The following is an 18,749-nucleotide window of genomic DNA, read 5'->3' as shown; positions in this document are numbered from 1 at the left end:
GAAACCTCAAAGCAGCCGGGATGCCAGCATCCAGTTGGAGGAGAAGAGAGAAAGGTAACTCTGGGAAGGCTTGAGCTGCAGAGGGTCTCCAGAGAGGAGTTAATCCCCCCACTCCTGAAAGACAAGTCTGAGGACATGCCAAGGAGACAAGCAGTCCTTCTGCTTGTGGGTCTCTAAGCAGGACACGAGGGACCTGCTCCCCATCCTCCTCACTTTCAACTGCTGGGTGCAACCTCCCTGGGCCCGCACTGCAGTGATGCTACACCAGGCTGGGGGTCTTCTCGTGCTTCACCTCCTCCACCTTGAAGCACATGCTTATCCCCCAAGTACTTTTTTTAAGCCAATTACTGTGTATTTACAGTGAGCACAATTATACCTAATTACTTAATTAGCATGACTGCATGCAGCTACTAACTTTGAGTATGTGATTACCGCACGGAAGCACAAAACAGATGAGGTCATGGTAGTCACAAGGAAGGCAGATTGTCTTGGCCCAGGGAGATGGAGGTGAGTCTGTCCCTCTGGACTAGTTGGTTACAGCTCCAAAGTGTGTGCTCAGGAATGTCTAGCGTATTCAGATAATTTAGGGGAAATGGCATCATTTGATTTTTTTTTCTTCCTGGGAGAGAGGAGAACAAAGACAAAATGTCATGCTTCGATGATGCCTAGATGTGGGGGTCGTGGGAGTCAGTGACCAACAGAGGTTACTCTCTAGGGGCTGAGACCCTCAGGACAAGTTTGTGGGCCCAGGGCTTCAGGGCCTTGACTCCCAAGATAACTTACTCTGGCATCATCCAGCTCTTTCTAGAAGGAAAGTTAAGTGGGAATGTGCCCGAGCAATCCTCTCTTCTAGAAACCTTGGGCTCACCAAACTTAGCATTGCGGGATCCTCGGGGGTCTGCTACTTATTCTAGTTGTATCTGAAAATAGGACTGAAGAGAAATCAGAGGGAAACAATCCTAACTTATGTTCACTTAAAATGTTCTATGAGAGGCACCTGGGTGGTGCAGTCAGTTAAGTGTCCAACTCTTGGTTTCAGCTCAGGTCATGACCTCAGGGTCCTGGGGTTGAGCCCCACGTCAGGCTCCATGCTCAGCAGAGAGTCTCTGCTGGAGATTCTCTCTCCCTCTCCCTCTGCCCTTCCTGCTCATACTCACTCGCACTCTCGAAAATAAATAAAAGGATCTTTAAAAAAAAAAAAATGGCAAGCAAGGCCTGGAGACAACCCATTGGTGAAAAAGGCTAAGGCAAAATGTCAATATTACCTTCACCAAGATCTGATCCACAGTTGGACAGGCAGTTGGCCCATGAAGATCCAGTCGGCAGAATAAAGGTGGCGGTGCCTCAGAACCCCCACCCGTGTCACATCTAGCCAAGCCTGCCTCCTAGATCAGCCACAGGGAGCAAACGGCAGTCTTCGTAGGCCAGCTTCCTCCTCTCAGCTGTACTCCCAGAGGAGGAGCTCCCAGCCCAGCCCTGTAACCAGATCCCCTTCCTTCCATCAGGCAAGTCCATCAGAACTTCTGCTACAGAAAAACCTAGAAAGCCGTCCTCGGCAAGAGCAGTGGCTGCCGCTGCCGCTTCTGCTCCTCGTGACAGGAGAGGCCCCAGCCTCGCAGACAAAGGAGCCCATTTTCCATATTTCATCTGCAAGTCCATTACGCCGAGCTAAGTGGCTGGGAATAAACACCCATCATTAGCCTGCACTAAGCGATGTTTGTTGGGACAGAAGGGGACAGAAATCTACATCATGCCGACGCACTGTTCACACTGCAGTACACGCACGGGCTCTGGGCTCCCGGCACAGCTGGGAAACCAGCTTCGGCAGCCCCTCTTCCACAGGAGGCAAGCTCCACGGCCGACTGGTCCAGAAGAGGAGGAGACAAGCCACTTGTCACTCCCGCTAAAGGAACCATGCGTTCTGGCGGATGGGGCACAGTCCACAGACCCAGCGGCCCCAGCCTTGGTCATCTGTGTGGAAACTCCTGTCTTGCAGGCTGGTGTGTGAGGGGGATGCCCTGGGAAAAGAGAATGAGGCTAGGACCCCCCAAACAGCTGCAACGCAGCCCAAGAGGTGTTACTCCACTCCGCTCCAGGGCCCATTACAGGGTGCCTGCCACTTGGTGAGAAAACAGCGAATGGTTGCTCACTGGCCAGGGAACGAAGGGAAAAAGAGAGTGTGAGGGAACCAACAGAGATGGGTTTAGACCACCTCATGAGAGCAAGGGGCTAAGAAGAAGACCCCAGAACAGAGCTGCCAAATCAGCCAGGGAGGATGTGTGACAGGTCCAGGGAAGCAGCAGGAAGAGGTGACAGCCAGGAGGGGCTGAAAGTTAAATGCACACCTATGGTTCAAAGCATAGAAACTCGTGTGGAAAGCAGAACAACGTCTTGCTAGACATGTGTCCAACGGCAAGGGAAACAAAGGCAAAAATGAACTACTGGGACTTCATCAAGGTAAAAAGCTTTTGCACAGCAAAGGAGACAGTCGACAAAACCAAAAGACAACCGACAGAATGGGAGAAGATATTTGCAAACGATATATCAGGATAAAGGGCTAGTATCCAAAATCTATAAAGAACTTACAAACTCAACACCCAAGGAACAAATAAGCCTAAAAAAACAAATCAAGAAATGAGCAGAAGACACGAATAGACATTTCTCCAAAGAAGATATCCAAATGGCCAACAGACACATGAAAAAATGCTCAACATCACTCAGCATCAGGGAAATACAAATCAAAACCACAATGAGAGACCACCTCACACCTGTCAGAATGGCTAAAGTTAACAAGTCAGGAAACAACAGATGTTGGCAAGGATGTGGAGAAAGGGGAAGCCTCTTACACTGCTGGTGGGAATGCAGGCTGGTGCAGCCACTCTGGAAAAGAGTATGGAGATTCCTTAAAAAGTTGAAAATAGAACCACCCTACGACCCAGCAATCGCACTACCAGGCATCTACCTCAAAGATACAAATGTAGTGATCCGAAGGGGCACCTGCACCCCAATGTTTATACCAGCAATGTGCACAATAGCCAAACTATGGAAAGAGCCCAGATGCCCATCGACAGATGAAGGGATAAAGCAAATGTGTTCCATAGATACAATGGAATATTACTCAGCCATCAAAAAATGAAACCATTTGCAACAACATGGATGGAACTAGAGGGTATTGTGCTGTGCGAAACAAGTCAATCAGAGAAAGACAATTATCATATGATCTCACTCATATGTGGAATTTAAGAAACAAAACAGAGGATCATAGGGGAAGGGAGGGAAAAATAAAACAAGACAAAATCAGAGAGGGAAACAAGCCATAAGAGACTCTTAATCAAAGGAAACAAACAGAGGGTTGCTGGAAGGGAGGGTGGGGGCGGGCGGTAACTGGGTGATGGGCATTGAGGAGGGCACGGGATATAATGAGCACTGGGTGTCATATGCAGGTGATGAATCACTGATCTCTACCTCTGAAACTAATAATATACTATATGTTAATTAACTGAATTTAAATTAAAAAAATAAACATCTGATCAATAGACCAAAATAACAAACAACCAAACCAAAAAGTGAGCCAGGGCACGAGGCCTGGAAGTGTAGAGCCAGCATGACATGGACCCATGGGGAAAGAGAAGGCATTAGCAAGGCTTCAGGGAAGCCAAACCAGAAAGGGAAACAGTGGCTGGAAAGGTGAAGGCCACCGGAGGCTGGGGGTTGACACTGGGGTAAACACGTCCATCAGTCAACCAAGGGGCTGGTTTTACAGTGAACGTGGTTGATGGGTCTCTGGCCAGTGACAGTTGGAAGCCAAGTATGCTCACTACCATCTATGTGAATATCCAGTAAGAATTACTCTGTCGTAGGTGCTGGTATAGTCTAGAGCACAAGAGAAGGTTTATACACACACACACACACACACACACACACACACACACACACACACTCCAGAAAGCACGCTAAGAAGGCAGGTGCGCACTGACAAGCCCCAGGAGATCCTCGGTGGGCGCAGATTGATGGAGGCCAGTCTCATACGAAATGGAAAGAACTTCGGGCTGCCACTGTCAAAGCCACTTAGGCAGTCTCTTCCAAAGCTGAACATACCCTTACCATACAATCCAGGAGCCACACCCTGAGGTGTTCGCTCAAATGCATTAAACACTTAGGCCCACACAAAACCTGCACACCAGTGTTTACAGGAGGGTTATTTGTCATTGTCCAAGAGAGGAAGCAAGCGAGACATCTGCCGAGGGTTGAGTGTGCACCTCCAAAAAGAGGTCTGTTGAAGTCCTAATCCCCAGTACCTTAGAATGTGACCTTCTCTGGAAACAGTCATTGCAGATGTAACAGTTAAGTCAAGATGAGGTCATCCCAGAGCAGGGGTGGGGGGAGAGGTGTTAAGCCAACAGGGCCAGATGTGCATAGAAGACGACAGCCACATGTGGTTGGAGGGCAGAGGACTGGAGTGGTGTGGTGACAAGGGGCCCTGGAAATGCCACCAGGAGCTAAATAAGGGCAAGGAAGGGCTCCCCTCCAGGTTTTGGAGACCGTGTGGCCCCACCGACACCTTGCTTTAGACTTCTAGTCTCTTTCTGTTGTTTGAAGCCCCCCAGTTTGGGGTACTTTGTCCCAGCAGCCCCGGGAAGCTCACGCCACCCTCCAATGGGAGAAAAGATAAACTGCAGGACACCCACACGACAGAGCATTATTCAGTGGTGAGAAGCAATATGCTATCAAGTCAGGAAAACACATGGAACCACCTCAAATGTCCACCATGAAGTGAGAGAAGCCAATCGGAAAAGTCGGCCTACTGCAGGATTCCAACCCTATGACACCCAGAGAAGGCCGGGCTGCAAGAGGCAGGAAAAAGAGCAGTGGCCGCCAGGGGCTGGGGAGGGGAGAGGACCCGGTGGCGGCAGAGGGTCTGCGAGGGCAGTGAGACCATTCTGTGTGATGCTGTGATGGTGGGACACCACCCTGCTTTGGTCAGAACTGACTACACAAGCCCAAGAGTGACCCCTACTGTGAACCACGGGCTTCCGTGGACTGTACCACACCATCGGTTGTAACGAATGCACCACACTGACGGGAAGTGGCGACAACAGGGGAAACTGGTGGCAGAAGTGGGAGGGGGTGAGGGGGAACTCTCCGTGCTTTCAACTTAATTTTTCTGTAAACCTGAAACTGCTCTAAAAATGAAAAGTAAATAAAAACTGACTTCACCCTAGAACCAAGTATCACCATATCGGAAGGCAACCATGGTACCTCGGGGACTTGATTCTGTGGAGAATTCCGAGGGGTAGGTGCTGACCCGGCCACACGACTACAGGGAGTTTCAGCCGCGGTCCTCCTGGGAATCCCAAGTCCGAATGGCCTATCCGCAGCACTGTCCTGATCCAGGAAATGAGAACAGTGGGCCTCCATAGAACAACAAAACCATCCTCGTTCCTCACCAGCCAGTGGCCCTGAGCTCAGGGGGTACAGAGCAAATGCCTGGGGAGCACTGGAATCCTTGGCAATGTGATTGGACAGAAAAATGAAGGACGCTATCATCAGCAGGCCTGGGTTTTGATCTCAGCCTCTCTCTCAAGAGCCATGTGATCTAGAACAAGTCACTTAAGCTTTACTGAGCCTCAGTCCTCCATCTGTACAATTGGAACAGCAGCCTCTTCCTCGGGGTGGGGGGGCCAGCCTCATGCTTGGTCCAGAGCAGACTGCTGAGCAGACCGACAACCTTTCCCTCTGTCCGTGCCAGCTCTAGAAAGCCCGCGCCACGAAGATACTCCCGCCAGGCATCACCCGACACACAGCGCTACTTGCTATCTCCTTGGACCCTCGTCCCATGCTCTATCTTCAATAGCAAATGAGGAATTATGACACATAAGAGCTACTTCTTGGAATAAATTCAAAGTCGGGTTTGGGAAACAGAGCACACATTTTTGAGAAGTGACAGGATGACCTAAGATTTGATTCAAAGTCATTCAAGACTAGTGCGTGGCATTTACTCTAGGCCAGGGGTTCCCGAGGAGAAAAGGTCACTTGGCCATAGCCTGGGCCTAGGAAGAGGTTGGAAATGAGCCAGATGCTGAACGATGAATAGGGTGCAGAAAGGAAGAAAGGGGGATAAGGACCAAGCCAGGAGGGGACACGGGCATTTCAAACAGAAATTACACTAAAGCAACAGTTGGCGGTGTGGGTTTGGCATTCTGGAAAGAAGCTTCTAGGGGTAGAGGCTGGGGAATCACGGGCAGCAAGTTGGAGGGTGAGAACACAAGGCCCTGTGAGCGGTCCCCAGGGAGCAGGGGGTGCCATTTGCATCTCGGAGATAAGCTATAGTTGGCCACAAGTCCCTGTGGGCAGGGACCATGCGTGTTCTGTTCTCCATTGTTTCCAAAGCCCAAAGGAAGGCTTCCCACAAACTCTCAATAAATATGGACTGAACAGATGAAAGGGAGAAAAATCAGCTCAGCGAGCGTGGCCTGGATGCTAAGAATGAGCACAGACAAAGAGGAATGTGGTTAAATTTTGCAGAGATCAAGGATGGCGAAGTCAGGGTTCCTGGGGAAGCGGAGAGAGACAGGGAGCTGCAGGGCAGGGACCTTGAAGAGGTTCAAGGGTGAGTACAAGGTGAGCAAGCGGCACTCTCTGCAGGGGAAGAGAGAGGAAGGCACGGCTGGCCGGGGCAGGGAAAGGTCCCTGTGCACCGGCCCACCAGGAGGGGCAGAGATCAGAGGGATGGAGAGGTGGGGAGGGCTGGCTCTGGGAAGGCGACAACCAAGACAGAGACAACCTGTGAATAAGGCACGTGCCCTGACCTGGGGACAGAGGGAGGGAGGGAAGGACACAAGTTAGCTCGCCAGATGGCCTCTGCTCTCTCAACCAAGAGGCAAACAGTCTTCTGAGAATGGGTTTTGTAAAGGGGATGAACAGAGAACCCCGGGGCCTGAAGCAGAGCCAAAGCGCCTTCCAGCTGGCCTGTGGGAAAGAGCCAGAGCACGACTCCTCCGGGCAGCCGGGGACCCAGCCCCAGCATATGCATGATTGCTGTGGCCGAGGGCTGTCACAAGGGAGACCAAGGTAACCGAGGGCCCTGTGTTGCTACAAAAACACCTCCCAACTTCTCCCCACTGACCCCTCTAGAGCAGCCCCGTGGTGTCTCATTCTGTAGGACCTAGCCCCAAACAGGCTGGGTGACAAGGAGGCCTGGATCTATTTCCTGACTTTTTGAGAACCAGGGGGCTTTCAGTAAACAATGAGGGGGCCTCATTAGGCATCAGATTCCATACTGTCCCCGAGTAGGAGCTTTTTCATTGGGGTCTTTCAGAATCCCCAGAAAGGTTGAATACATTGAGAATAAAGCCAATGCCACGCACGGAGTGCTTGCTGGGAATGCAGGCAAGCCTCTGATAAGGGATGGTGTGAAGTGCTCTCCAAACATCCCTGCAGCCCTGACATGCTATGAAAAATGCTATGGACGCGATGGAAGACAGATAGAGGGAAAAGCGGGGAAAGGAGCAGTGTTCTTATCACTCTGGTTGGAAAGGTCCCACCATTTATGATAAACACATGTCTAAGAACGCAAAGTGCTTTCATGCTACATCCATCATGGGGAGACTCGGGGAAATGCTGTCTCAAGTCAGGTAGCACGGTGTCCCTGCCATTTCTTCCCATGTTGCACACTTTTACACGGGATGCACAAGGGAATCAGACGGGAGAGCCCCCGAGGGGCTCATACTATAAGCACTTCTCTTCCCTGAATCCCTTATTTCTTGCCATCCCCTCAAAGGTGACCCCAGCCTTCTCTGCAGAGTCACGAGTGCTCACTGCTTATTTATCTGCCACAGTGCATGTGGCTTTAATTATTTATGATAGTGTCTCATCACACTCGGGGATGTGTCTTGGAGTCACTACTCTCAACCGATGAAGCCTTTGTAATCAGAGACCTGCCGCTGCTTAGCTGGTAAATCTCAGCTGAGGGGCGGGGCGGGCGCTGCCTATCCCGGGTGGGAATCAACCAGGGGCCCACAGAGGCAGGGGTAGAAACCCAGTTACAAGGCTCCTGCACACTGTCTGCTATGGCCATAGATGTTTTCAGGAAACAATTCAGAGCCATCCACTGTCTACTGATAGGACAAAATGTCCTGCTTCCCTGAAAAGGAAACCTTCCCTAATATCAGAGGGTTTTTTTTTTTAAAGATTTTATTTATTTATTTGACAGAGATAGAGACAGCCAGCGAGAGAGAGAACACAAGCAGGGGGAGTGGGAGAGGAAGAAGCAGGCTCATAACGGAGGAGCCTAATGTGGGGCTCGATCCCGTAACGCCGGAATCACGCCCTGAGCCGAAGGCAGACGCCCAACCGCTGTGCCACCCAGGCGCCCCTCAGAGGGTTTTAACAAGCTGGAGTCAGCTCCTGATTCCCCTCGGATGAGGGATTGTTTCCTTATTCTGTCCCGTCTTCATCAATAAACCTGTTTCCCCTCCATCTCCACCCACCCCTTCTCGTTTACACGGAAGTACCCGCCTGGATCTTTCAAAAGATGGCTTCAAATCACAAACCCAGAGATTAGGAAGGAAGGCTTTCTCTCGGGGCGGTTTCCTAAGGCCATCGCTCCTTGGCTGGGGCAGGGATCCTGACACTGAGGGACACTCAGATCCCATAGCTCTCTCCGCGGCTCACACTTACTCTGATGACCCAGAGGAAACTTTCTTCCCGCGTGCAAGATTCATCCCCATCGGACATCCACGGAGAAGCCGGTGTCAGGAACTCACGCGAGCACAGACGTGACCCAGAGACTACATCAGAAGCTCAGAACTTCCCCTAAAGGGCATATTGCCCATCCTCATTATTCATGGATTCTGGTACAAATTCGCCTCCTCGCTAAAACTTGTGTGTAACCCCCAAACCGACACTCACGGCGCTTTTGTGGTCATTCATAAACGTGAAAGGAGTGAGGAGACATGGGAGTCCCCCGACGGGCACACTCCCACGTGATGCTCTGCCTTCTGTTTCAGCTCTCATAACAGAAACCGGTGTCCCCTTCGTCGTCTATTTGGTGCCATTTTTTGCGTATTTGTGCCTTTTGTGAGCAATTTCGCTGTTTGAAATGGCCGGAGCATAGTGCTGAAGGGCATCTAGCATTCCTATGAGCAAGAAGGCCGGGGTGGGCCTTATGGAGCAAACAGGTATGCTCGAGATCGTGGGTTAGATAAGCTTTGCTGAGGCCTGAGTCATTGCGCTGCCGACCCCGAGTTCGATGTTAACGAACCAACAATATCTATTCAATGGGACGTCTTCCAACAGAAGCACACATAAAACAGGTTATGCATTGGTTTGTTGAGGAAAATGTTGTGACCAGACATTCACAGGAACCTAACCCCATATGTCCCCTAGGAGCAATGGTCCAGTGTCCACTAATTCAGCATTCGTGGTGACTTTACTGGAACATAACTACTGTAAATAACGAGAATCAATTGTATATTCAGTACAGCAATGTTTAAGTCTCTGTTCAAATGCCAGCAAAATCGCCATAGAAAGCTCCGCATGACCAACTCCAGACCAAGCCTGGACCCCATGCTACCATCACAGAAAGGCTTTCCTTCCAGCCACACCCACGTCAGTCCAAGACGAACCTGACCTGAGGCAAGGCCTTTAGCCAGAGCGGAACGGTTCTTAGCACTGCGTCCCCTGCTATTTTGATAGGGGGTGTCCGATAAACGCCGAGACAGAGTCTGGAGGACACCCAAGGTGGCGAGGCACACGATTCTGACTCGAGCCCAGTCCCTCCCACTGTGACAATCCTCTCACTAAAACTCAGAACCAGAAAAACAGAAGCGAAGGTCAGTGCGAGAGCCAAGTGCCTGCTCGGCTGTAAGACAGACCAGCGTGGGCAGCAAGAGTTCTGTGAGCTACGGTGTGGCCCGAGGACAGAGCGCTCAGCCAGTGCCAGAGAGACCTGGGGTGCTTCTTCCTCAGCCGGAACCCTAGACCAGCAGAGAGAAGAAGAGAACTGATGGCAGAAGCCAGGGAACAGGGAAGAGGAACTCACAGCCTCCCAGTATGTTTTTCCTGTCCGTAAAATGATGCCTTCACCTAGCCCATCCCTTCCAGCTCTCAGTCTCCAGGGGCCTCTGTACTCTCTCCTGAACCTAGCTGACCATTTCTTGACGGCAGGAGCAGGGGAGGGTGTGCACTGGGGCTGCTAGGCCTACACGGAGCTGGGACATGGCAAAGGGAACACCTGCTGAATGGAAGGCCCACGCCAAGGAGGCTCTGGAAGCGGGGAGAGGCCGTGGGAGCTGGGAGAGGCCCTAGAGGAGCTCAGCGGACATACAAGGAGAGGGACTGGAACCAACAGCAGGCAAGAAACGAGGAGGAAACCGGTGCCCTGAATCCTCTGACCTGAGTGAGAAATCTGCAGAGGGGGTGAGCTGTCCTAGCAGTGGGGCCATGAGGAAATTCTCAGAAAGTGCACACTTCGGGGCACTGGAGGGGCAGCTAGGGAGATGTTTCCATTCAAACGGTACTCACCACCCTTCATTCCCTTCCCTTCTCCTGGAGGTTTGGGTGGAGGGTCTGGTAACCTCAGGGGCTATTGTCTGGACAGAGTCAGGTTACATTTCCTAAACGCAGAGGCCAGGTCTACAGAGAAGACCAGCCTTGTCTGATCCCCCTGACGGAGTGGGAGCACGTCTCCATGTGGGGCTGGACCTCCTGCATCCAGGCTGCTACCCACCCTGAGCCCTCTCTGCCCAGGGGACTCTGCCCCAGTGGAGACCCCTTGCCCAGGCTATTTTTCAAGTTTTGAGACAAACAGGGAGGGTCCCTTAAGAGAATGGGAGGTTAGCAGGTGGTAGGTCACTTCAGAAGGTTCCAGAACCCCAGCTACGTGGTCTATTGCCATGCCAGCCTCCCCCGCCCTCCCCAGAAGGGACAACGCTCTACTCCAGTACTCACACGTGTCTGGCTTGTGGCAGTTGTGTCCCTGACGGAAGTATTGGGGGTTCTCAATGACCGGGATGCGGGTCATGCCGATGACCACCGTGTCTGGCCCGGCGTCCAATGATGAGGGCGTGGTGATGCCATGGTTGATGTGGTGCAGCGGGCTGGCTGAGTCTTCCTCACCACTGATGACAGCCACGGGCCCTGTGCACACCAAGAGGGACACAGGACATCAGTGAAGTCACACCTGACCAGTGCCCAGCCCTGCCCATGGATCCTCTCACTATTTCTGCCACCACATTTCCAGAAGAGCGAAATCCACTGGAAGAATACACCCTGAATGCTCTGGAGTCTGCATTCAAAGAACCACCCCTTTGTTCTCTTTCTTGAGAGAGAAAAGCGTCCACCCCATCACACCATGGAAATAGCTGCAAGAGAGCGTATCAAAATGACTCTGCCATGAATTATTTTCACTTTCCCCAAATCCAGATCAGTTCACAATAATGCAAATTTTAAATGAGTTCTTTGCTTATGTAGCAACAACGGGATAAAAAAAAAAAGTACCCAGCAGTAATTTGCTCCCTGTCCCTCCTCCCTTCGGGAGCTTGAGAAACGATCGATGGTGGGTCCCACCCCCAGTTTCTGATTCAGTTGGTCCGGGGACGCACCTGGGCATCAGGATTTAATGAACTCCCCTGTGAGTCCCATGCACAGCCAGGCTCTAGAACCTCTGATGAGGGGCTTGGAGTGCCTGGATTAGCCTTTCCAGAGCGGCCCTCAGATTCCTACAGGAAGGTATCCAGCTTTCACTGGACTCTGCCGTGGCCTCTCCCAGTCCACAGGAGATAAGCCCAGTATGGGCCGGGATCAAACCTGAGCCAGTCTTCAAAGTGACACAGATTCGGCGGCATCACTGTTAACCTTCCTGCAACTGGGTCAGCTGCCCACTCTCGGAAGACCCACACTGCCCCAGTGGCCCCAAGGAACATCGTTTGCATCTTCACCAACCCCCACTCCACCACATTCCAACCCAAAGAAGTAACTCAGGAACTCAGGTTATTTACAAACACAAGTTGGCAAAGGTCATTGTTGCCACAGTCTTGGGAGAGCAAGGATTCTGTCCGGTGGGGCGATTCTCCCACACGTACAAATAAAACTGACATCAAGGGCATCGGCTATGACTGTGGCTTCTTACAGCTGGTGTCTGAGATGGCTGCTTTGCAAGACACGTGGTCCCAAGACAAAGTGCCTGCTGCGATTTGGTTTTGTGGCTTGTACAGCACTTCCGCTGTAGAAGTCCATTACATCTACGGAAGTTTACAGGGAGAACACGTCCCATCGAATAGCGAGGAGGCACCAATGAAGCAGAACTAAAAGGAAGACTAGTAAACACGAACTGAGGACCGTGAATTCCACTCCATCGGTACAGACAGGCTTATTCCAAACCACGACAAATGCCTGATGGGGTTTGGAGATCACGTGGAAAAGAAGCAATGCGTGGCAACAATCACTCGCCCTGCGAACAGAGGCCAGCGCCTGAAAACACCTTGTAAACTCTGAGAAACTTCGTCGTGATTCCAATTAAACACTGAAAGTGGGGCACAGGTTTTCTCCTTCCTCTCTCCCCAAATGTCTCTAAAATATAAAGAAATTACAGAAATATTGGTGTATCAAGAGCAAGGAGGAGAGACAAGGAGAAACAAGATATTTCAACATTCTAGAAGATGAAAAGTGAAATGATGTAAGCCTGCTTACAGAGGGGCTGCAGGGGGAATATTTAGAGAAAGTCAGTTCTGCTGGGTTGCCCAGGACTTGAATGGACAGGGTAACCCAGAAGGCTGGAGCAGGGCTTGGGGCTGGAAACAAAGTACCCAAGCCATGACCTTGGCCCCAGCCCACCAGGCTAGTGTTTTCTTCCTGGAGAAAATTAAGTGGAAAGGCTGAGGGGAAGGGCTGCTTCCTTTCTTCCTGTTCCTGGAAGACAGAAACCAAGAATGCCCACACCTTCACTGACCCTACTCCCCCATCTCCTCCCCTGCAGGAGACACAGAGGGTGCTTCTCTGCTGAATGCCTCAAAAAAACACCTGGATGTTGGGGCACCTGGGTGGCTCAGTCGGTTAAGCATCTGACTGTTGATTGTGGCCAAGGTCATGATCTCAGGGTCATTAGATTGACCCCTGCATTGGGCTCCACGTTCAGCGGGGAGTCTACTTAAGATACTCTCTCTCTCCTTCTGCGCTCCCCCTGCACACTCATTCTCTCTCCCTCTCTCTCTCTCTCTCTTATTTAAAGATAAACAAATCTTTAAAAAAAGAAAAGTACCTAGATTTTGACATTTGGTGGTCTCCCAATGAAGTCATGCTTAGTCTGTGATCATGCCATAGTGAAGGCTAATAGCTGATTGCTCATCTATATGTATAAAGTGCTTTCTAGAATTCAATTCCTACATATGAGAGAAGAGCCCAGGCTCCCCGGACATTTCAGCAAAGCTTCAACATGAAAGAGAGACCACAAGACAATCAGGGACCTGCAGCAAACAGAGCAACGCAAGGAACAGAAGACTTTTTTTTTTTTAATCGTGAATATCCTCAGAGAGACAAATGAAGACCTCACATCCATAAAACAAGATATTTAAAACACGAACAATTCAAGGGTCAGAAAGAGTCCTTGAGAATTACGACCATGAGAATTCGAAAGTCAAAGAGGAGTGGAAGATAAAGCCAAGGAAATTTTTCAGAAAGGCAAACAAAACAGAAAGAGGAGGTAAATAGGAAAGAAAAGAGAAGAAAATTAAAGATTCAATCCAGAGATTCAATATCGGACTAAAAGAAAGGTGGCGGGGTAGGGAGAGGGAGAAAGGGATGGACAGAGAAGAGAAAAAAATGGAAGGGAGGATAAAATTTAGGGAAAAATTTCTCCAAATGACCTGTCCATTCAGTTTGAAGCATAATTAATATATGCACATGTGTGCATGAGCGCACGCACACACACACACACACACACACACACACACATATGTCAAGGCACAAAGTTATAAAGTGCCAGACCCCTGAGAATAAAGGGAAGATGCTAAGAGCTTGTAGGAGGGAGGGATAGGTCCTATTTCAAAAGGAACAGAAATCAGAAAGACAATGCAATTCTCCCTAACGACCCACTGTGACCGCACTGAGAAATCCCTACAAATTTTTTTAAGATTTATTTATTTTTTAAAGAGAAAAAGAGAAAGATTGAGGGGCAGAGGGAGAGAATCTATCTCCAGCAGACTCCCTGCTGAGCACAGAGCCCAATACGAGGCTTGATCTCAGGAACCTAAGATCAGGACCTGAGCTAAAATCAAGATTTGGAGGCTCAACTGACTGAGCCACCTGGGTGCCCCAATTCCTTCAGACTTTTGGTGGACAAATTTTCAGCCTAGAATTCTACCCCTAAAACTGTATTCACGGACGGCCTGGGTGGCTCAGTCAGTTAAGTATCTGCCTTTGGCTCAAGTCACGATCCCGGGGTCCTGGGATCGAGCCCCACATCAGGCTTCTTGCTCAGTGGGGAGTCTGCTTCTCCCTCTGCCTGTGGCTCCTCCTGCTTGTGCTCTCTCTCGCCCTCTGACAAATAAATAAATAAAATCTTTAAAAAAATAAATAAAAGTGTATTCACACACCGTAAGGGCAGAAGACAGGTACTTAGAGGTGTGTAGACACTCACCTCCCCCTTCCTGGGAAGCAGCAGGAGGGGAGGCTTTAGCAAAACAAAGGGGCAAATGGGGGGGAAAGAGGACAGAAGCCCCCCCCAACCCACCGCGACCGGTCTGTTCTCAGCATTATGGGATGTGGGCTGTTATAGCAATATGGTGGCAGGATATAGAATCAGGAGGAGTTTGGAGAAGACAGAAACGACAGGACTTGAGCGTTTTACGAAAGGCTGTTTCTTTGAATCTGTGTCTCAGGGAGTCGTCAATGGACAGCGAGTGGTCCACACAAAGTTCCAAAGCTTGTGATCTAAAACAGTCCCTGCTCTCTCAACATTATTCCAAGATCTGAGAGGACCAGGTAAGAGCCACAGAGAGGAGAAGGGTCCTGCCACAGGCTCCCAAGCCACAGGAAGGGACAGGGTCACCCAGGAAGACTTCACAGAAATAAACGAATAAAACAGACTTCGAAGCCCTGGGAAACCTAATACTTAGAATGCGGGCAGAGGAAGGGGAACATGAGAAGAAATGGCCAGAAAAGCAGAAGAGAATCTGAAAATGACATTGACTTAGAAGTCAAAGGAGGAGAACACCTAGAAGTTCAAGAGCATCCTCTACTAAGGCCAATAGGATGAAGAATGAAAATAGGCCACCGTATCTGTCAACAAGAAGGTGACCTTAGTGAGAGCGGGTCCCAGAGAGGAGCGACGGGAGGAAAACATTCAACTATGGGGATGAAGGAGTCAACTGGAGATCTCACCATTGTTGCCATCTTTACTGAGAGTTTTCTATGCATCAGGCTCTGTAACTGCAACGTCTTGAAACTTATAATGCCTCTGTGGCATTGGTACCTTTATTCTCCCCATTTTATAGATGGAAGCACTGAGGCACAGAGCAGTGACCTGCCCAAGGACACACAGCACAAAGTGGGATGTGAAGTGGTGGATGCTCGCTGGGCTGCAAACCTGGTCTGCCCCAGAGCCTGAGCTCATGATGGTGACGAGGTGCTGCCATCCAGAAAGTGCAGCCCATGGCGGGGGAGAGCGTGTGTTCAAGGGGACACTTGGTCACTTCAGGTACATTATCCTCCTCCTGAGCAGCTGCCTTCAATTGCAGGTCCCTGAGACCCTTTTTGAAGAGGTGGTTCTTGAGCCTTGCGAACAGGGACAAGCGTGGGTCACCTCATCAGACTCACGCAGATAGATTACAGATAATCCATCATGAGCTCTGCATCCCAGAGCTGCCGAACGCTCGCGTTCAGCTATATCCACATCAAAAAGAACACGGTGCCGTCAGACCGCTGTCTGGTCCCCGAGGCCCCCTTACTCACCTCTGCTCTTCCACGAACCACATTCCTTAAAATAAAAGCCAATAAGCAGTGCAGAGACCCCTCTTCAAAGAACATAAGAGGAGACCCTTGCAGCTCACTCTTGCCCCGCACACCTGCGCCGGCGTCCAGCAGGGTCCCCAGCACGGCTGCAGCCGGCGATGGGGTGAGACAAGTCCTTTAGGGACAGGGCTGCTCTGGGTATGGCAGGATATGTGGCCTCTGTGGACCTGGGCGTTCCAAGGCAGTCCCAGGTTCATCAGTGGCAGCAAATGTACCACTGATAATGAGGGAGGCTAGGTATGGGGGGCGGAGAACATATAAGGGAACTCTACCTTCCACCCAATTTTGCTATGAACCAAAAACCGCTCAGAAAAATAAGGTCTAATAAAAAAAATTTAAAATAAATGTTAAAAAAGCCAGTCTCCCCACCCAGCACACAACATATCTGCAAATACCCTCCGGGGTGACAGTAGTGCCCCGGGTTGAGATCCGCTGACGGGGTACCCGCATTCACCCTAGGAACCAATTTATCTTTCCAGCTCTGGCCAGGTCTCATGTCTCAGGGGAAAACCCACAGACCTGGGGCCGCTGTGAGGAAGAAGCATTTCTTCTCACCTTAATAACCACAGAGAAGAATTTATTAAGATACAAAGAAGAAGGAATAACGTGGGGGAGAGCTCGTCTGTCCAGGGAGCGTCTCGGTTTTCCTGAAGCCACCAAGGCTTCAGGCAGGTCAGGAGGAGGAGTCAAGCTTGCTGTCCTCTGAGCTCCCGACACACACACACACACACACACACACACACACACACACTGTCTAGTACCCGTGCCGGGCCTCTCTGCTGTCACTAATTCATTCCTAATCCTAATCCAGGACACAATTACTTTGTTATACGGCACTAATAAACAAAAAGGAAAAGAGACAGGTTTGCAGGCTTGCTGGTCAGTTCAAGCTTTTGAGTCAGGAGTGAATCTAGGTCAGCTCAGACCCCCATCACATGATTCTCTTCCCAAATCAGTGCCTTTTTTTTTTTTCTTTCAGGCCTAGAGTACGTTTTTGCCTTCAACCATACCCTAATGGAACCACTGGATAATTAGAGAAAGCCTCATGGCCCCAGCACGTATCTTGCCCAGTCTTTAAACAGCCTCTTTCCCTCTCTGCTCCTTCAACAGGAAAAAATAGGGGGCCGAAATGGAATCACTTATATTTTCATAAGCGGTTGATTCCAATGTGGGGTCAGGTGCCCCCAGAAAGCGAAGGTCTCTGGTGAAACCATGAGGCAGAACTTCACTGCAGTACAGTGGGCTCTGACCCCAGTGGGGGAGGCCCCATTGCAGAGGATCTGAGGGAAGCAAGTGGCCATGCGGTCTGCAAGGACAAGGCACCCTGCGGAAGCCTCTGGTGAGTCAGGGCTCTTCGTGGACAAGGGGGGGTGCACTTGTTTGCACACTGCACAAAACGAGCGGGGGAAAAGCAGCCTGCTCCCTGGTAATGCGTTAACACATAAACACCGCCTCTTTCATCAAGGGCAACACTTCTTTGGAATTTCTTCTCCAATATCCAGCAATTCCCCAACTTTCAAAGCATTAACAATTCTCAGAAATTTATCCCCAAGAAAATCCAGTCACTAGTTCAACACAATGGCATTTGCTCAGCCAGTTTGTAGACGTGGTTCTTCTCTAATTTCCAAAGAAATGACTCAGAGTTCTAAGGATGTAATTATAACAATTATTTTCTTTTCATTTGACCCGCAAAATAGACTGTCATTCCCATCTGACCAACTAGGAAAGTGATCCTCAAATAAGTTTAATTCATTTTCCCAAAATCGCCTAGGTCGGAAGTGATGGAGCCTATGTATGAATCTCTGTCCATCTCCAAAGTTCTTACCCTTCCCACCCAACCACCCATTTTCTCAATACTATTGCTGACATGAAGTATTTTCTTAAAGATCTTATTTATTTGAGAGAGAGAGAGCACAAGCACGGGGAGCGGCAGAGGGAGAGGGAGAAGCAGGCTCCCCACTGAGCAGGGAGCCCCACTTGGGCCTTGATCCCAGGAACCCCTGAGATCATGACCTGAGCCGAAGGTAGATGCTTCACGGACTGAGCCACCCAGGCGCCCCGACATGAAGTATTATTTACAAGCAAAACTTGGTATAAATACATGACGCCACATAAAAAAGCCGGGACATCTGAACCAAGGCATCTAGAAATAGATCACCAAGTATTTTCAAGGCAGTACCAAGACATATAACTTTGGGTAGCCAAATTTATGACTAAATCGTAAAATCCTGGGGCCAGAATCCATCCATTTCTACATTCCTTCATTTATTTTTGTGCTTCCTTCCAAGGTGGGGGGCAATTTCATGTACCAATTCAGAAAACCCTCTTAGGAACTGTGATTACTATGACTGCTGTTGACCAAACCTTTCTAGGCACTGCTGGGAGGGCAGTTTTCCGCACCCCCTCAAGTTACACAGCACCCCATCACTCTCCTTGGTTAATGAGAAGTGAGCAGAAGCAGTCTGCATCAGTTCCACACAGAAGCTTTAAGATCCAGTGTGCGACCTGCTGCATTCTCTTTGCCCCGCCTTGGCAACCGTGGAAGTCTGAGGCTCAGGCAGATTCTGTCCCTGAGTGAGGCCGACACAGAGCAGAGGGTTCCATCCCTCACCAGGTGCGTGTGTGGCGTAAGTGAGAAATACAGCTTTGTGGTTCTAAATCACAGATATTGACAGGGCTTCTGTTTGTTATCACAGAATAACCTAGCTCGTGCTGACTAATACAAAAATGAAACCATCCCC

At 50.1% G+C, this 18,749-nt stretch overlaps 1 protein-coding gene across 6 annotated transcripts in view; it reads right to left on the bottom strand.

Annotated features, from left to right (window-relative positions):
• Positions 1-18,749, bottom strand: part of NTRK3 (neurotrophic receptor tyrosine kinase 3) — a 538,421-nt gene that overhangs the window by 151,278 nt on the left and 368,394 nt on the right. For all 6 annotated transcript variants that reach the window (XM_087856654.1, XM_045813101.2, XM_087856653.1 and 3 more), the window contains one exon: positions 10,951-11,139. In XM_087856654.1, coding sequence (XP_087712780.1) covers positions 10,951-11,139 — 189 coding nt within the window. The remainder of the gene's footprint in view (positions 1-10,950; positions 11,140-18,749) is intronic.

This window comes from Ursus americanus, chromosome 28 (assembly GCF_024610735.1).
Source record: "Ursus americanus isolate L20-20 chromosome 28, mUrsAme1.1.p, whole genome shotgun sequence".
NCBI classification, from domain to species: domain Eukaryota; kingdom Metazoa; phylum Chordata; class Mammalia; order Carnivora; family Ursidae; genus Ursus; species Ursus americanus.
Note: the sequence above shows the minus strand (reverse complement) of the source record. Positions and strands in the feature narration are given on the sequence as shown.